Genomic DNA, 18,924 nt, shown 5'->3' on the forward strand with positions numbered 1-18,924 from the left:
CTGATTTGTTGATACATTATTTAACATAACTCATATTTAGAAGTGCTTGATAGATCTGCAGTTTGGCGTTCTTTCAGCTGATTGACTTCTCATCTGAAAAGGCAGAACGGTGTGCATGTGCCTGTGTATTTGTGTGTGCATTTCCAGAGAGGGTAGACTGCAGGGGAGTGGCAGATGTTACTCTGTGTTGTCCTGTTATGTTTGCTCTGATGGGCTGCAGAGCACAAATAGCTACTTTGCCTTGGAAGGAGGGGCCTGTATTACACAAATAAAAGCTGGAGGTCAGTTGCTAAAACTTTTCTGCTTTTTCAGGGCAAATTGTTGGTTGTTTAAGTAACCCACATCAATTCTTTTCTATACTTGAGAAATACTAAGGGTTTTTTTCCTATAGCGGCAGGTAACTTACCACTTTGTTTTATTGTTAGATTTCCTGGATTTGCAAAACCTGGGATGGAACAGTATCTGTTGGCAAAGCAGCTAGCAAAACCCAAAGAGAAAATTCCCATAATTGTAAGCTGGGGATGTGTGTGTAGTTTTTGTGTGTGGGTGGTGTGGTTTGTTTTGGGGTTGGGGGTTTTTGTTTTGGTTCTTTTTGTGGGTGTTTGTTTTTATGCTCCCCACCCTTCCCTTTTTCCCCAACTTAACGTTTAGCCTCAGGGTTGCTCTATGTATTTGGGTCAGAAGAAACAGATACTGAACATATAATTAGAAATAGAACTATCATAATAGAACTGTGTACCTTTTAAGTATTTTAAAGTTGTGGTAGGCTACATTTCAGAGTCATATATCATTGAGGGATTTTTCAGGGTCAAGTCCTAACTCCTCCTTTCTTCTAAGTGTGCCGATTTTTTTTTTTTTTTTTTTTTTTTTTTTTTTTTTTTTCCTCAGCACTTTTTTTTCTCATGCTGGATCTGCATTACTTGTGATCATGGAAAAAAAGCTTTTTTTGGGATTGGGAGGCAGAGCAAATGTATTACAGTGTCTATTAGTTATCTAGATAGTTATCTAGTATATAGGAGCTACATGCATAAAGGTTTGCAATATTCAGTCATGATGGTCAGGTCATCTTCTGATCTAAAAAACCAAACTCTTCTAGATATATGCTGTTCTGGTGAAATGTAGTTGAAGTAGCAATCCCTAGAATTTACCACTCCTTTGATATTTGGGAAAAAATGTAAAAATCAGAATCAGATAAACACAACTGTGGTTAGTCATCTCTGGTTGTGAGAAACCCCTCTATTTCTTGACTACCAAGCTCTCTCTGAAATCAAGGGAAACTTTCAAGTGAAGAGAGAAAGTATTTGTCTCCTTGTTTGCAGCTGGTACAATATGATGTATTTAAAGATAATATTTGCAATTTCTTACAGATTGGTGATTATGGCCCAATGTGGGTTTATCCTACCTCTACATTTGACTGTGTCGTGGCAGATCCCAAAAAAGGTTCTAAAATGTATGGTCTCAAGAGCTACATTGAATATCAGTTGACCTGCACTGTAAGTGTATCTGAAACGGCGTCTTCTTTTTCCAAGTATGGGTCATTTGTATATGTAAATAATACAGTTTGCATGACTTGGTAACAGGGTTGTAAGAGTAAGTGGCAGTTGTCACACTTTTTTCCCCAAAGAGTTACTTTGTTCTAGCATTTCAAGTTCTTCTGTAATTACAGGGTCAAGGCTCTAAATCATAAATTTTATTTACGTTCCATGTATTTACTATTCTGGTCACACTTATTTCATGTCACTATCTGTAGATGCCTGTCAAAATTCAGAGTTGTGTTTCTTTTACAGAACACTAATCGGTCTGTCAACCACAGATACAAGCACTTTGACTGGTTGTATGAGCGTCTCCTGGTTAAATTCGGATTAGCCATTCCAATCCCATCTCTTCCAGACAAGCAAGTAACAGGTAATTGTTCCCAGTTTTGAATTCATGAGATGGGAAGTAAGGAGATCACTTTTTTACAAGGTTCAGTTATTTCTTACTGTTTGTTTTTCCCACTGTTTTTAAAGAAGATATCAAAAAAAACCCCAACCTTTCACCATTCAGAATTTATGATGAGTTGTGATGGCCTATTGATAAAAAAAAATCAGCACTAAGAGCATCATTTCAGATCTCAGGTTTACTTAATCTAGTCCAGTGACTTTAAAAAAAATAATTTAAAAACAAACACCCCTCCCCCCCCCCCCCCCCAGTTACCACAGAAAAGAATATTTATATTGGCAAGAAGAGATAACTGCTTATGTTCCATATTTGCTGATTGCCTGGAGAAATGTTTTTTGAGGGGGGGATTGTGCATGTTGTGCATGTTTTCTTTTGTATTTTTTTGTAAATGTTATGTTGTAGGAGCTTTGAAGCAAAGCTCCTGGAGGAAAGGGAGCATCCCCTGACAAACTGATTTAGAAAACATGTTTGATTTGTGTAACATTCTGCCCTGGTTTGATGTCAGTTCAGCTTGACCAAACTCTGAAGCTTATGGAAATGTTTTGTTCTGACTTCAAGAAAAGTGGGATTGGACCCTTTAAATGCTCATGAGTTCAGTCATTCAAGTGAATATGGCAATGCCTGTGTGTTTTCAGTAGTCTCTGGCTTCCTTTCTACAAGAGTATGCTAGAGTACCTGTGAAGAAGAGAATTGGACACCTGTATAGGAGGAAAATGCATTACTTTTTGCCTATTTCCACTTGTGTGTTTTCTGGTAAGATTTTTGTACAGCTTTAAGACAACCAGCCAATAACAAACATACAAAAGCCGGCATGCCGCCAACCATGTGGCTGTGGGCATCACTGAAAATGCAGCAGCTCTGATGTGTTTGAAGAAAGCTAAGCATTGATGCGGATACTGGGATAAATGCCGAGGAAACCGAAAAGTGAGGAAGCGACTTCCTCCCCTCCTCTTAGTCTCATGTTTAGAATTCACCAGTATTTTTGCTTAAATATGTGCATGTGTACTAAAAGGAAACCAGAAGACCTGATGGGATCTCTAGATTTTGTTGTAACTGTATTTTAAAAGACTTGAGAGTTTGGCATCACATTTAAACCTTGCCTGTGGATTTCAGTCTTCTGGAGTCTGTGGGAGAGGATAGCTTGTGTCATGCGAAGAAAAAAAAAAAAAAAAAAAAAAAAAAAAAAAAAAGCATGCCTCTTTCTCTCTCTTTTTCTCTCTTTTTTGAAACATTATGGGAAACTCTGAAAAGATGGTGCTTATTTTTCATTGTGTTTAGGAGGCTTCTTTCTGAAGACTGTCTAGAAAAGTATTTCTGTCCATTAGTCTTGGCAAAGCAAGACTCTTTCACAAATAGACTGACTTTGCTTGGGATCATGATTTGCTGGTGAAGATATGCCTAACTGACCAGCACAACTTCCAATTGTTGCTGTTCCTGCTGCCTTGCATTCCTTACGCTAGCAGGAATGCTGCGGAGATTTCAGTATAGATTAAGGGTGACAAGGTATTACTGCAGGTTATATAAAGTCTCTTCCTAGTAGTTGATTTTTTTTAAAGTTTTTTTTTTTTTCCTAGTGAAGTTGCAGGAAATGTATCCATATCCATTTTTTACTAGTTGTGTTCTTTACCTGCTAGTTTCCATATTTGCAATAAAAAAAAAAAAACAAAACACCAACACCCCCACCCCCCACCCCCCAAACAAAACCAAAAAACACACCACAAGAAACTCAACTGTGTGGAGCTGCTGCCATAGTAACTATACAGTAGAATTATACTGAAAGAGTACATGCGCTCAAGGTTTGTCATCTGCGCTGCTATGGGAAATTAGAAGAGTTGGGTGCTGCAGGAATCTCTCATTCCTTTCAAATACATCCTATTTACTATATGTGTTAGAAGTCTGATGTCGTGCATTTTTTTGATTGAAAAAGATTCTCTCAAGAAGATAGTTTGTGCTAAAACTAAAAGGTTCTTGTAAATACAGTGATGATGCACTACTGCTTTAAAAAAAAAAAATCCGTTACTTGTTTGTGTTAAATTTTGTGTTTTGTGTTAAAATCTCTTAACTACCAAAAAAATCAGTCTTACATGTATGTATTCTAACTGGTTTATACATATGATTTATTGAGATTTTTTGAGGTTTTTTCCCCAACACATTCATTTACCTATATAGAAATACGTTTATGGGAAATACTGCTTTTTTAAATCTACTATTTGTATCTGAGCAGTCCACTTTCAATTGCTTTGTTAGCTAGGACATGACAACTTGGAAAGTAGTTCCTTTTTCTCCAACATTTTTGAGCCTTATGTTGACCAAGGATTTACTAGACTGGATCAGAAAAATATCTGCATTCTGAGCCTGTGCCTAGCTTCTCTCTTGGGTCATCTGAATACCTAATTTTTCTATCTGAAAGTTTATTAACACCCCCCCCCCCCCCCAATTACTTTGAATTGTGGGTGGGTATTATGGGTTTTTAATATTTCCTGACTATCTTTAAAAGGAGGAGTACTCTTGGTCAGTAACCAACATACTGTATTTTAAGGTTCTTCTGATTTGTCAGCATAATGTTTCCTTCTTGTAAGTTCTCAGTCATTAAATGGTTAATAACTCACCAGATGAATTACAGAGTCTGTTTTAATTAAGAAAAAAAGCTGAGAGTACTAGGGTAGAAATTTAACAATTACTGTTCAATGCATAACAGGACGCTTTGAAGAAGAATTTATCAAAATGCGTATGGAGAGACTGCAAGCTTGGATGACGAGGATGTGCCGCCATCCTGTTGTCTCAGAAAGTGAAGTTTTCCAGCAGTTTCTCAATTTCCGAGATGAGAAGGTAGGAAATAAAGTTCACACACAGACTGAGATTGAGGAATTGCTCACCTCCCCGCCCCCCACACCGACATCCCCCTTCAAGTTTAAGAGTTCAGCTTTGTAGCCTTTGGGCAGTAGTGATGAGATGAAAACTGCTGGGTTTACTAACTAACTTAGCTCATTGATCATAATGAGACATGAAGTTGCTTGTGTGACATGCTACATGCTGTTCCAATAGAGTTTGGGTCCTCTAGCAGAATAGGAATGTATATAAAAACTCTTCTGGCTGTTGCCCTGCTCTGTCTCTGTTGGATTTAGTAATCACTGTGGTCCACTGATTGGTACTGCTTTGCTAAAGAAGCTACTTTGTAGCTGATCTAGGATGTGTCTGATCCTGGATTATATTTAAAAACAAAACCCCCTCCCTCAGAAACACAGTTTTCACGGGAATGGGTATAATAGCATTATGCTGCAGTCTTACCTGATATAACCAGCCGTTTTTTATTTCCATGCTCTGCCCCGCCCCCCCCCCCCCCCCCCCCCCCCACTGCCTCCAGCATTTTCTGATGGTTTTTGAGAGGTTTTGGTATCTTCACCTTCAGTTAATAATGGTTTCTTCATGACTGAACTCAAGCTCTGTTACTAATTTCGGTATCAACTGATGAGGAAATAAACAGGAAAACTCTGCTGCTTTCTCCTCAAAATAGTCATAGTTCTAAATACACATAGATTTTGCTGAAAAAGTAGATGATCCTTGGAAGTCTTTAAGACCAGACTGCATAAAGCCCTGAGTAACTAAGGTCACAGCCGTCCACGTCTGAGTAGGTGGTTGGACTACAAACTTCCTGAGGTCACTTCCAACCAGAATTATTTAATACTTAAGGTATTAAGTAGAGGCTTAGTAACATAGTAACTAGCAGTCCCAGTGAAGTGCTATTTGGATGGCCTGTGGAGAGTTGTATAATTGTGCTAGCTCGTCAGCAGTTCTTAGTATCTGACTTAGGGACTGATACTGATCTAACTTACGGACTGATACAAACAGATGTTGCAATACATGTGGAATTTTTAACCTTTTTATCTGTTCCCACTAAGAACTTAGTATGGCAATTGCATAATAGTCTCATGATCTTCTTGAGTAGCTTCTGGTATCAGCACTACCACGTATGCAGAGACAGCTGAATATAATTGCTCTTACACTGTATTTCAGTAATATACAAGAAGGGTCTGTTGACCCCAGAATCTAGAAAACAAAGTGCACAAGGAGGAGGGGGGGAAGCTTTAAGAAACCATGGCCCCACTGAAACATTCATTTAAAAGGTTTTAATTTATGGGTGGTCTACTGGTTAACTGTTCTTCTAAACATTTAATTCACTGTCCTTAAAGATGCATGAACAGTGGTGGTGAAACTTTTTCTTTTTTTTTTCTTCCCCCCCCCCCCCCCCCCCCCCCCCCCCCCCCCCCAAGGAGTGGAAAACTGGAAAGCGGAAGGCAGAAAAAGATGAAACGGTAGGAGTCCTGATCTTTTCTACCATGGAACCGGAAGCTCCTGACTTGGACATGGTAGAAATGTAAGGTGGTTTCTTTTTGCATGGACGTTATGCATCTGGTGGATATACAACAGATACTGAGCTAATATAAAACTAGATTAGTAAGCGTGCACATATATTCATGGATTTGAAGAGGCATTCATCAAGGCAGAGCTGAAAAATTGTTTGAATACAAGATTTTCATATCAACCCCTCCAAAACTTGGTGGAACTCCATGTGATATCTCTTTGACTTCATTGGCTGAATACTGATCCTAAACACATTTATGCAAAACTAGTTGATGAGATAGAGTACTAGCAGATCCTATGGAGTTATGTTTTATATTGCTATGAAAGTATATTTTGATCTTTAATCCTTCAGTTGTGAACAGTTCCAAAGTGTGCTAGACTTACCAAGTAGCTTATGATAACTGTAGGTGGACCATCAAGGAAAACAATGTTTTGGTAAAAGACTTGTATATAATGCACATACAGTATGATTCTAATATCTGGAATCCATGGAAAGCTATTAAAAATGTAAAGTGACTTAAATTATCAAATTTAATTCCAAATGGTTTACTATATTTTTGGGGTATCCTTCTGGAAGGGGAAATGGATATATTTATTTTATATATGTATATATTATATATACGTACTCTTTATATATATATATATATATATATATATATAGTTCTCTTAGTGGTAGACCTTTGTGTTTCATAGAGTGGAAGACAGGATTTACTCTGCAGCCTTATTTCATTCCTTCAGGCTTAATCATTTTTCTTAGAAGATATGTAGTATGCATGACATGCTTTGCTTGCTGTTGTAGAACATAGAAACTTGGATAATGTTTTGTGTCTGAAGCTGTGGATAAACTAGGTAGAAGTGTTTATAGTAGGAAAGCAGTAGTGTTCCTACACCTGAAAATATCCCAGCATAGGCTTTATCCAAGTGATGCAGTGCGTATTAAAATGTATATAGTAGCTGTGTGGTAGCAGTTCTGCGCTAGTAAAAAAAAAAAAGATGGACATCTTTAGGTCACTTCCACTTCTAACATGAAGATTTCAAACTTGACTACTTTTCTTAAGTGATGGATTTTATATAAATCCCAGTGGTATAAAAGCTGAAGGGGTGAACCAGAGAGAGCATTTTGTACATAGGGTGCAGGAGAGAGTGAGTCTGTATTATATACAGAACCCTGGCAGGGAACGGCAGCATATTGTCTGCTAAACAGTTTGTCCCCAAACAGGGTGAGGGCAGGCAAGCAGCATGTGGGGAACGCTCACCAGAGGGTATTGGCTCCTGGGCTGGGGCTGGCAACCTGGGGTGGTTTTGGGGACCTATCTCCAAGCATTGCAAGGGTGTCTGTAACACCTCAGATGTCCACACCATGTTCCAGTGCCTGGGAACATCTCGGGGTGCTGTTAAAAGTGTGTATGAACACAGTTTTGAAAGCCATTACTCCTGTAAGTGGACAAACCAGCTTCTTCAATAGTTCTTAGGTTCTTCAGTGAAAAGACACTCTTTACTGAAACAATTTTGCTAGTACTTTGGCAGTCCTGTGTCGTCCTGGTTTTGATCAAAGAATGGTAACCCTGTGCTGGTTCATGAACTTTTTCTGTGATCATGATACCATAAAGTATGAAGTACAGAAAATTAAAAGATGGTTTGCTACTGGGAAAATGGGAGTAAAACAAGGGCCTCTTGGAAAGCCCAGAGTCTGTTTCTGTGCAAGTAACTCTTTGGGTAGGGTTTCCAGCTGGGGAAGGAGGTGCTGGTGGGGAGGTGGGAGCCTCTAGGTGGTTGGGCTGCAGCTGGAGTTGCTGCCCTGGCTCTAGAGAGTTGCTTGCTGTGAGAGCTGTCTCATACAGGCTTTGGCTGAGAGTGTTTGTAAGATCTGATGCAGTTTGAATAATTCTCATTGAAAATTAGAAAATATATGTCTAGTTTTCTTTTGTAGAGTTCACAGAGCATTGCTGGGTATGCAGTCTATGTTAATGGAAAGCTTTGATAGCTGCATGAAAACATGCTTAAAGAGGGGTAAAAAGGCACATACTAATTCAGAATTATCTTTTGAGCATCACTGATTTTTTTTGTTTTCCCCCTTCCCTATAACACGACTGAACACAATGGTATTGTCAATATAATATAAAGTTATGCATATATACTTCCCTAGAAGAACTGCTAGATTAATTTTTACTCACCTATTTTAGATTTCTATTAAAATATCTGGAACAATTATTTTCTTTATATTTGTTCATTGTTGTATGAATTTTGCTACTTCTGTTACTTCAACATCTAATTTCCTGTCAATGTGGGGTCCTTCTATTTGTGTTAAGTGCTCTACGAATGCGTTTTCCTCAAATCAGATTTGCTGTTCTGTTATTATTTGATCTCACTGGGGAAGATATTTAGCTAGTAGCCTTCTTTTTTTTTTTTTGAAAGTAACTAACTATAGTAAACATGATGTCCAGTACCACATGGTTAACAGAGGGAGGGAAAAATAGAATGAAAAATGCCTGTCTCTAAAGAGGGAAATTCTGACCTCAGTGAAATGGCAGAGATTTCAAGGAATTAATTTATTTCTTTGATTTTTTTTTTTTAAAGACCTAGTTGACACTACTAAACATTTTAATATTGCATTTAAAGTTAGCATAATGCATCTGTTAAACTGCTTTTTGTTTTTGCTTTTTCCAAATGCCACAGAGAACAAAAATGTGATGCAGTGGGTAGGTTCACCAAAGCAATGGATGATGGAGTTAAAGAGCTGCTGACAGTGGGACAAGAGCACTGGAAGAGGTGTACAGGACGTAAGTGTCCCTTTTGAACTCAGCAGTTATTTCTGTGTTGCTTTTCTCTGTGGGTTTTTTTTGTTGTTGTTTTTGTTGTTCATAATTCAAGGCACATCTTAAAACTAAAAGAAATCCTAAATTATCATGAGAATTGTATGGCATTCTGGCTGTTTTCAGGGTCTGACAATATAAATTGTGCAAGTTTTTTGTCTGTGTTTTTGTGGTTTGTTTTTTTTTTTTTTTCTTTCTCTCATAACAGAAATATCTGGTCCCTGCCCATAGGTTTAATAATATTAAAAGTTAAATAATTCTAGTAATCCACCTAAAGCTCTTGTGGGACCTGTTCTCATATATTTGTCATTTATCTACATTTTAGTGACATGGGCAAAGTAGACCTGTCTATTTGATGAAATCATAAATGATTGCATTTTATTAACCCCTTATTTAGGATTCTTGCATGCCAGCAGGAGTGATTTAAAGATTAAATGAGTTTTTAAAAAAGAAGGAAAGAAAAAACAACTTGATTCTAACTTAATCTTTAGCCCAATTCTTTTTCTCCTATCTTGTCTCTTCCTTCCCACAGATATTTAGGGTTGCAGAACTTCACACCAAGTCCCTATGACTCTGCCTGGGCCCTAATTTCCTAGTCCACAGCAGTGTTCAGTGTTTGTGGCCACCACAAGGCAGCTATTGAAAGGAAGCAGGTACTACAGCTGAGGATCATAATAAGAAACACTTCAGGGCAGGCTGTAGTGTCTGGTGACCAAAGACCTATCACACAGATCTCCTCAAATCCCCTCCATTTTCATCTTTCTTTTTTTTTTTTTTTCTTTTCGTTTTTCTTCCCCCCCTCTTTTTAACTCCCACAAAAAACATTGTCCTTAGACTTGGGAGTAAGTACATCTCCTGAGTTAGCTCTTTGCTGCTTTCTAATCTAACACTGCAGTTGAGTATCTGGGGCTGACTGGAGGGAATGGGAAGTGTAGAAGCCCAGTCTCTTCTGGAAGTGATTACATTAGACCTTAGTATCTGTAGGATGTGAACTTTAAATTATTTATATTTCCCCACTTTGAATAAGAGGGTTTCCTTCTACACGTCACTGACCCTCCTGCTGGTCAAAAATAGTCTAACACAGGACACAGCTCTAACATTGTACAGATCTCACTTCACTAGGAAATGATACCGTGGGGGAAGTGGAGGGCAGGGGAAGGAATAAGGCCCCTCAGATGAGACTAGAAAAGTAATGTTGCTTTGTGTTTACAGAAGCAATGATCAAAACCACCATAGTTAAGGGCTGGCTGTGACTTGTGCTTACAGAAGAAATTCAGTATTTTGTTCACTGCTAAAATCTCCTTAAACTTTGACACTAGTGCTTTATGCATGGAATGACTCTTCTAATACTTACAGCAATTAATTAGTTAGCATAAATGTAGCAAGTCAGATGTGATTGTGTTGAAAATTTGAACTTTTAATTTTCCAGACATTCATACTGAATAGAAAAAGGAGGCTGGTAAACTGGGACATGCAAAACTGAAGCATTTCAGTAGTCTTTTAGGTTTTAAGTTCCCTGTCAGCTCTAATCCCAGCTCCTAGTCAGAAGTATTTTTGGCACTTCCTGAGCAGTAGTTACGTGCATTCCATTCTATGATATTTAAAATGATTGACAGTGGAAACTTCTTCAATGCAAGTGGAAAGAAACCAAACATTCTTCACTGAATCCCCAGTGGGAACTTCAGTAACAAGTTAATGGCTGATAACAGAACTCTAGTACTCTGAATGGTACCTGTTGTATAAGAAATACCAGTTGTCATAAATAATCTAACTTCTGAGCAAGAACTTGATCAAAGATAATCAATAAAATTACGCAGTTTGGGGGGGGTGTTGTTTTTTGGTTTTTGTTTTTTTACCACACAAAGGGGTTCCTCTGTGAAAATCAGATTGTGTGGGATGCTAGAGCAACTAAAAAAACTGCTATTTTACCTGGACAGTGTGCCCTCTGAATACAAATATTTGACAAAAAGCACATCTACTTGGGTTTTTTTCCTGCTAGCATAAGTAGCTTACAAAAGCTTTTCAGATTGCTTTTTAGGCCTCTGGGGTAGTGGTATTCGAAGTGTTAATAATGAATGCACTCATAAATCACAGCTTATTGACTTCATTGTGAAGAAGCAATTTATGCATACTTTTGCGATAAGTAGAGTATAAAAAACAATGTTATTATTCAGATACTTCCATCAATTTTTATGCCTAGATAATCTTGGTTTCTAGTGCCTTTAATATAAAATCCATGATTTGAGGAGAGTTTAGGTATTACAGGTCTGTATAATAATTTCCTCTCTTAAAATATTAATGAGATCTATTCTCTGTGTCACTGCAGCACTTCTCCCCTGCCCCCCCCCCGCCCCCGCCTTGCCCAGGAGGATAAAGTCTGCTCATGAGGGGGACAAAAAAATCGTGCTGTATGCATAGGAGGACTGAGCTAGGAGTGCAGTGAGATTTTTTTATAGCAATCACACACAGTTTCCCCAACTGTTTGTGGCTTTCAGGAATCCAGATTGTAATTGCTTTATCCAGTTTTGGAACGTCTGTAGCAGGGGAGGGGGTAAGAATGTGATTGTAAATGCTTCACTAGAGGAAATGTAAAACCTAGTTGTTTTTGACATCTGCTTCTATCAAGTTTTGGAAATGCTGCAGTTTTAGTCTCACTTACCCTTGTGGGTTTTTGCTTCTGTTTCCCTCTTCTCCCCATCCTTTTCCCACTTTCAGCACTACCTAAGGAATACCAGAAGATAGGAAAAGCATTGCAGAGCCTGGCACTGGTCTTCAGCACAAGTGGATACCAAGGTACTTCTATAGCTTCATTTGTACTTTACTTAACAAAAGATATTTCAATTACGTGATGCTGCATTTTTTGCCAAAGTGTGTAATGCTTTCCTCTTTGAAATTCACCTGTCAAATATGATTCTGGAAAAAATATTAAAAACTTGTTTTCCTGTGTGTATTATGGGGTTTTTATATTCTAGACTGCAATCTTGTTTTCTGTTACTGTATAATTATGTGGTGGGTTTGTGGTGGTGGAGGAGTTTAGCTTGATCTCATTAATGTATAATTTGGCTACTGACCTGACTGACAAAACATGCTGTAGCATTTTTTGTGATATCAAAGGAAAGGGGAGAAAACGCAGCCTTGAAAATATCTGTCACAGAACTATTGTGTGACTTTATGAAACAGCAACTCCACATGAGGATGGAAAACTTACTACAAGATTTTTGTATACAATTATGTGGGCTGGAGGGTTGGCTACTGTAGCCTTTTCTTGTCCTTCACCTTTCCTTCTCCTTCGAGAGCCCTAAAATAGCCTGTCCTGTTAGATATGAAAGTTGTGGGAGGGAAAAGGAGGGCATCAATTGCTCAAAGTTCTCCTAAAATGTAGTCTTTAGGCTAAACTTAAAATCCTGCTGATGTTTTCCTCATATCCCAGAGGGAGCTTGAGTCCATTTTCTCTGGGATTCTCTTGTCAAATGTGGGGGGGTTTTTTGTTTTTTGTTTTTTTTTTTCTTTCCCTAGACTTAATAGCAAAATTGCTCTGTTCTAAAACCTTAAATGTTATAGTATAGAGGCTCCCTGAAATCTTTCCATCTTAGGACTTTTAGTTGGCCAGTGCTTCCTCTGGCTACTCGTCTACCCCTTGCTTTGTACTCTTAAAGCTTTTTGCCCCATAAACCATGTATTAAAATGCAACTGCTTCTGAAACTTGGGTTCTCTGGTGCTGGAAGCATTGGAAACGGGCATAGTCCCTGTAGTTTGTTCTCATCTTTGTCCTATACTTCAACAGGATGACTGCTTAGTTGGCAATACACTATGCTCCAATTCTTAAAATGTTACTTTTAGATGTGAGAACCAGGTAGGGGATTTACATAGTTATGTACTCTTAGCATGGGTTAGAGAGCTGTAAATCCTAGCCAGATACAATCTAGTAAGAATTCTTGAGAAAGGACTGAAAATTGCTTGAACTATAACACACGTTCTTTTGCCAGGGTAAAGGGAAAACAATATGGCTTAAAGCTAGGATGCAAAATTGCAGATCAACCTTAAGAATCAAAGCTTCAGTTTGATTTCCAGCATCTTTGAATGGTATGAAAAAATAGATCCCATGATGCTTGGGAACAAGACAAGGATGTTTCTCTTTGCTGCTTGCCCAGTTGTACCTGGTTGCACCCTAGTATCTTGCTGAGGAAAATGCCCTTCCCACTGATGCCTTTGTCCTAATTGCATATAGTCTGCTCTTTTTAATAACTGGTACACCAGTGTATTTTTCCAGAATTAATAATATATGGGATTCTTTGCTTTTTAATTTGAGTTCCCAGGAAGAGAGAATAAGTGCAGTGCACGTGTTGCTTTAAATGTCTTCATCACTGGTGCCCTCACTCTGTCCTGCCTGCTGTTCTGATACAATTTCATTTGATGGTTGTCTCAGGTACAGGTCTGCGGATTAAGCAGACTCTGTGCAAGAGATGTAAGCACCTGGATTTAAACTGATAGCATGTGGCTTTCCAGATCTCAATACTTAAAAGAAGGCACATTGCCTCAAATGAAGAAGTACTAGCTAGGCTTGAGTATGGGATATGATTTTTGTGGACTATCAGTAAAGAGGAATGGCTCCTTCAGCCATACTTAAAGGTACTCAGTTCAGTTTCTGTTGGGAGCTGAATATCTTCATCCTTTTTTTTTTTTTTTTTTTTTTTTTTTTTTTTTTTTTTTTTTTTAATACTTGAGTCCTGGAAGTTTAAGCATATAGGCCACTAAAGATGGCAACAACTGATTTGATGACACCAACCTTTCCGGCTACTGCTGATTTCCAACATACTGAATACACTGTTAGTTGGTTACTTTGTAGTTAGCATGGGATGTATCTACTGTCCTTACCTCTTTCATCAGTGCTGCCTGCTTGCTTTGTAAATCCTTATTACGTGTGGTGAATGCCTGCTGCCTTCTCTTCTAATTTCCAGCCTAAAACGTTTAAGATTTGCACCAGGCAAGATGCACTCCTTAATCTGACTCAGAATCCAGCTCTTTTTCTTATGCTGCAGAATGAGCCTTAGCAATTAGTTGCCAGCCACAGTCCATACTAGGAATCTGTCCCAAGTATTTGCAGAGGCAAGGGTACCTTTAAAACTATTAAGGACGCATTGAGAGTTTCTCATTTAACTTGGCCACAGGCCTATGTACTGTCTGATCAGTTTTAAGAACATGTGCTTTGAAAGTATGTTTTTGGTCCAAAAAAAATGCATATTGGACAGCTCCAGAATAAGCCTGAAAGTGTCTTGCAGCCTGGCACTATGTTGCCTATCTTTCTGCATCGTACGATGCTCTTAGATTAATGCAGCCTTAAATAGCATGGCTTCTCTTTTGTGGTACCAAATCTGGGCGAGTCTTTCTCCTATATTAAGAAAACATGAATGGCTGTGGTATGCCATTCAACCATAGTAAGATCTCCATCCAACATCACCCCTCAGGAATTTTGTTAGGCAGTTACATGCAAGTTTCACTATCCTGCCAGCTAGCAACAGGCACATCTTGCCTTCCACGCTGCTTGTGTGCTGAACATTCAGTCTGAGGTGTACTTGTCAAGAAAAAAATCTTGTTACAAGTAGTTCCATAGTACATCAAACTGTATCTTTTTCCTACTCTTGGATTCTGTTAAAACATGCTTTGAAAGAAAACAAAACAAAAACACTACTTGACAAAAAAACATTCCGCTGCCCCAGTCAAGCCTTACAGAGTATTAGTTCCTTCTATATACCTGGTGTATTTCCTCAGATATGATAATCACTGGCATTTACAAAGCAGTTGAACTGCTTAGAGATGCTCTGCTAAACATCTCCAAAAGACTCCTCATAGTTTTACATCTTCATTCATCTCCCTATGACAGCATGCAGGTCTGTAAATCAATGAAAGTATCAGTTTGTCCACGTGGTTGGGTTAAAACATCTGTAGAATATTACTGGCCATTTTAACTGGTCTTTTTGCAACTACCTTTAGTCAATACTTTTAAGCCCTCTCTCTTTCTCCTGTGGATACATGTAATGCACATTGCCCTAATTTTGTTGTAAACCTCAGCAGCGTGTGGGGCTTTCTGCTTTTCTGTTGATTAAAGAAGTCAACATCCTGGTATATCCTTGCACTGGGACCCAGCTCAGCTTTTAATGGCTTGAGTTGTGAAGCTGGCAAATGGGCTTCTTATTGGTTCAGAAGCTGAGAACACTAGAAACTCGGCCCTGTCCAAGTAACAAAACTTTGACGAAAACCCGTGCTGACAACAGTGATTGGGAACAATCTGCTGCTGGAATTCAAGTTACTCTGATGGGTGAGCCTGTGGGTTGCATGTGGTATCTCTGACAAGGTGCCCTGGTGTAGGGAGTGACCAACTGAGCATGGCATGACACTGCTGATAACATGTCTTAAAACTTGGAGGGTGCAACAGGTGAGAGATGAAATCTGGCCCTCTAAGGCTGCCCTGGCACTACCTGAAAAAGGGATTGTACAAGACGAGGATGCAGTGTGTGGAGCTGTGGATATTCTTCTGCCACTTGTGTGCCTGTCTATTGTCAGGATCTGCTCTCTGGAACAACTTTTAAATATACTATCTTTCGGAGGAGTGTGAATGCCTCTGCTAGTTGTAGAAACTCTTAATGTACGCTTCTACAAGCTGGCTTTGTGCCCTGCTGCCCCCAAATGAAAGAGGATCAGTGTTGGGAGAGTTTGTCTAGATTCCTTGGAGCTCCAATCTATGAAGGTCCTTTGAGTGAGTTCTGCACAGAAGGGGAGGATTTTCTATTTCTACTCAAATATATGTGCTCTTCCTCTTCTGTTTTGCTCAGATAGGAAAAGTCGTCATCTTTTATGGTATTATGAAATGAACAGCAACATCTAGACTAACCTGGCTTCTGACTCTAAAGCCACACCATGTTTTGTCCCAAAATCTAGGAGTCAGTTGCTAAAGCAGCAGTTACTTCAAGGTTACTTCTGAGCAGACATGGGGAATTCTGAAATAATGAAATTATTTAAGTCTACCTGAAATAGTGAAATTGAGCTCCCTGAAATTTTGTTATTGTTTTACAACAATGTGAAGTTATCTTCTGAATTATGTACCTCTTAGATCTCACAATGGCATTTCATGTTGTTTTTATTTTTATTTTATCCAGACAGGCTCAAATAGGAGAAAAATAACTATTTCTTTAGCAGTGTTTGTGTTCCTGGACTTACTAGTTCTTAGGATCAGCAGCTTTCCCTCAAAGCTTTTGGCTTTATGAAACCAGTCTTATGGAAAGTAAGAATCGATTAATAGAACTGAAGCAACATTTAGTCATTACCTTGTTTCCTTTAGGACATGCTAAAATGAAGGAATACGATCTAATAAATCTCTAACGCAGATTAGTCTATACGTTGTAGTAAAAGAAGATACTTTAATGTTCAAATTAATCATTAATGAAGTCAATGTTTGGTAATTTTCAATCAAGTCACTGATTAATGTCTATAAAATAAAACCAAAATGTTTGTAAAAGACTAACTGCTGCCTAATATCAAGGCATGTCTGAAAGGGTGAGAAAAATGATTTTTAAAAATAAAATGCAAAATCTGCAAATTATACCTTCCCCTTTCTGTACCTTAATTTGCTTTCCATATTGTTGACTACATGCTTTGGACAAGCTAACAAGGATGGAAAAAACCTGTGGTGTTTTGGGAAGGTGAAGTGGCATGAAAAAACCAAGAATGTAAGGCTTGTTTTCATCTTTGTCTCATGTAACCATGTCCTGCTAGAAATACAGTGTTATGAGCGCTTGTGGTGTTATCTAGCTTAGGATTTGTGGTGACGTCTGTATTTTTAAGTGTAGTTTGTGGGGCCCTTCGATCTATTTCATGTGATGATGAAAGTTAGAAACTCACTCTCAAAAGCAGCAGTTCTTACAGAGCTTGAAAATATTATCCAAGAGTTCCCTGAAGTGTCAGAAATCTTGTTGGCAAGGAAAAAAGTTAGCTGGGCCTCCTTCTGCTTCTCTGACCTTCCAACAAGTATGGTCCAGGACTGTTGGAGAGCTTAGGGCTAGCATCACTCCTCCATAGGGCATCGTGGAGAATTTACTGCTTATCAGGTATGAAAATAATTTATTAAAAATCAGAACAGCAGGTGTCTCTTCAACTTTGTTAGTCCATCTTCTAGTGTCACCCTCCTCATTCTCCCTTGTCTCCCATTCTGGTAGGCTTCCTGTTGCCCCATGTGGGGGAATACCTGTGTATTTAAACTACATGTAATTATGAAATGTGGAAGTGAATAGTGCTAGTACTATGGTAGAACAGTGTTTACGTGGTCCCTTTAGCATTCATTTTCTACAAGATCTCCAGAGTTTTCCTTCTTTAATGGTATAAAAACTACTAATATTTTTCTAACTTCTTTATTGCTGTTGGTTATAAAATGATGACTAGGCATTTATTATTGTAAAATAAGCTATTTTAGAAATTTGCCTTGAATCAAGGCAAGTTACTTACAAGTAATTTGAACACTGATGTTTCCTTTTAGGAGAATCTGATCTCAATGGAGCAATAACAGAAGCAGGAAAAACCTATGAAGAAATCGCCAGTCTTGTAGCAGATCAGGTAGAATTATTATGAATGCATTGGCATAGCATGTACAAACATACCACCTATTTGGATAACTTCTGACTTTTTCTTTTCTTCTTTCCTGTTAAAAGAACTGCTAGTGCTGCAGACCAGTTAAATGAAATTACTATTAATACTTTTAAATGCACTTTTGTCGTCTTTTCTACTATATGTCAACTTAGGGGGGATGTGATGGGAGGGTCTAAAATACTAAAGTGATTACTTCCTCTTTAAATGTGTTTTCCGATGTCAGTGAGCTGTCTTCATTACTGATACAAAAGAATGAGATTTAATCAAGGATCGGGTTTTTCCCTTCCCCAGATGTCTACAGGATCCAGATCTTACTGTGTTTCATTGTCTTGATGTGCAATTGCCTGCTTCAGTAAAAATTTAGCTTAAATAAGTCCTGATTGGTGTCAGTATTCAAGTCATAAATTGATGTGTAGTGTATTAAGCTTAAAGTCTCCAAAACGTAGATCCTCTTGATCTCAGGGTTGAGACTGGAAGTTCTTGAAACAGCTTTCCAGGTTAGTAACTAAGGAGACGCACCAGTGTATGTACATATATGTATATGTAATGAGATTGTACTGGTAACTCCTCTTCAGTGAAAGCTTGAGGCAAAACCCCTCACTTCATAAGCTAATGTTGAGTAAAACAAAGAACAGAGGCATTTGCTCACTGGTGCTTGGTGCCTTACTCCAAAAAGCTTTTATTTTAATAAGGACCTTTTTAAATATGAAAAACTTGCAACAAACAATTAATATTTTGGTTTGGGTTTTTTCTATTCTTCCCTTCCCTTTTTTTCCCCTCATCCTTTTTTGGCATCATAGTTTCTTTTCTGTGATGTTAATATGCCACAGATACTTCTACTAATGCTTACACTTTGTTTATTAGCCGAAGAAAGATCTTCACTTTTTGATGGAAACAAATCATGAATATAAGGGATTTCTTGGTTGCTTCCCTGACATCATAGGAGCTCATAAGGTATGTGAGGGGCCTTTTCTTTTAAGGGTTGGGCAGTAGGAAGATCTACAGCAACAAAAGTGGTGGTATGGTACACTGCATTTGTGCAGCAGCCTGGGCCCTGCTTCCAGAAACACTGAAAGTTTCTGTGGAACTGGCATGTTGATTTTTAAAATAAAAAAAATACTTGCAGGGGAGGAAAGCTAGCACTTGTCTTGAGATTTGAGAATATCATGAC

The 18,924-nt window shown here is 38.3% G+C and overlaps 1 protein-coding gene across 1 annotated transcript in view; it reads left to right on the forward strand.

Annotated features, from left to right (window-relative positions):
- SNX9 (sorting nexin 9) overlaps nucleotides 1–18,924 on the forward strand; it is a 64,819-nt gene that overhangs the window by 39,635 nt on the left and 6,260 nt on the right. The window contains exons 7-15 of the mRNA XM_030021947.2: nucleotides 426–510; nucleotides 1,368–1,493; nucleotides 1,788–1,905; nucleotides 4,640–4,770; nucleotides 6,213–6,316; nucleotides 8,980–9,083; nucleotides 11,832–11,909; nucleotides 17,644–17,720; nucleotides 18,618–18,707. Of these exons, the coding sequence (XP_029877807.1) occupies nucleotides 426–510; nucleotides 1,368–1,493; nucleotides 1,788–1,905; nucleotides 4,640–4,770; nucleotides 6,213–6,316; nucleotides 8,980–9,083; nucleotides 11,832–11,909; nucleotides 17,644–17,720; nucleotides 18,618–18,707 (913 nt within the window). The remainder of the gene's footprint in view (nucleotides 1–425; nucleotides 511–1,367; nucleotides 1,494–1,787; nucleotides 1,906–4,639; nucleotides 4,771–6,212; nucleotides 6,317–8,979; nucleotides 9,084–11,831; nucleotides 11,910–17,643; nucleotides 17,721–18,617; nucleotides 18,708–18,924) is intronic.

The sequence above is a fragment of the Aquila chrysaetos genome, chromosome 8 (assembly GCF_900496995.4).
Source record: "Aquila chrysaetos chrysaetos chromosome 8, bAquChr1.4, whole genome shotgun sequence".
In the NCBI taxonomy this organism is placed as follows: domain Eukaryota; kingdom Metazoa; phylum Chordata; class Aves; order Accipitriformes; family Accipitridae; genus Aquila; species Aquila chrysaetos.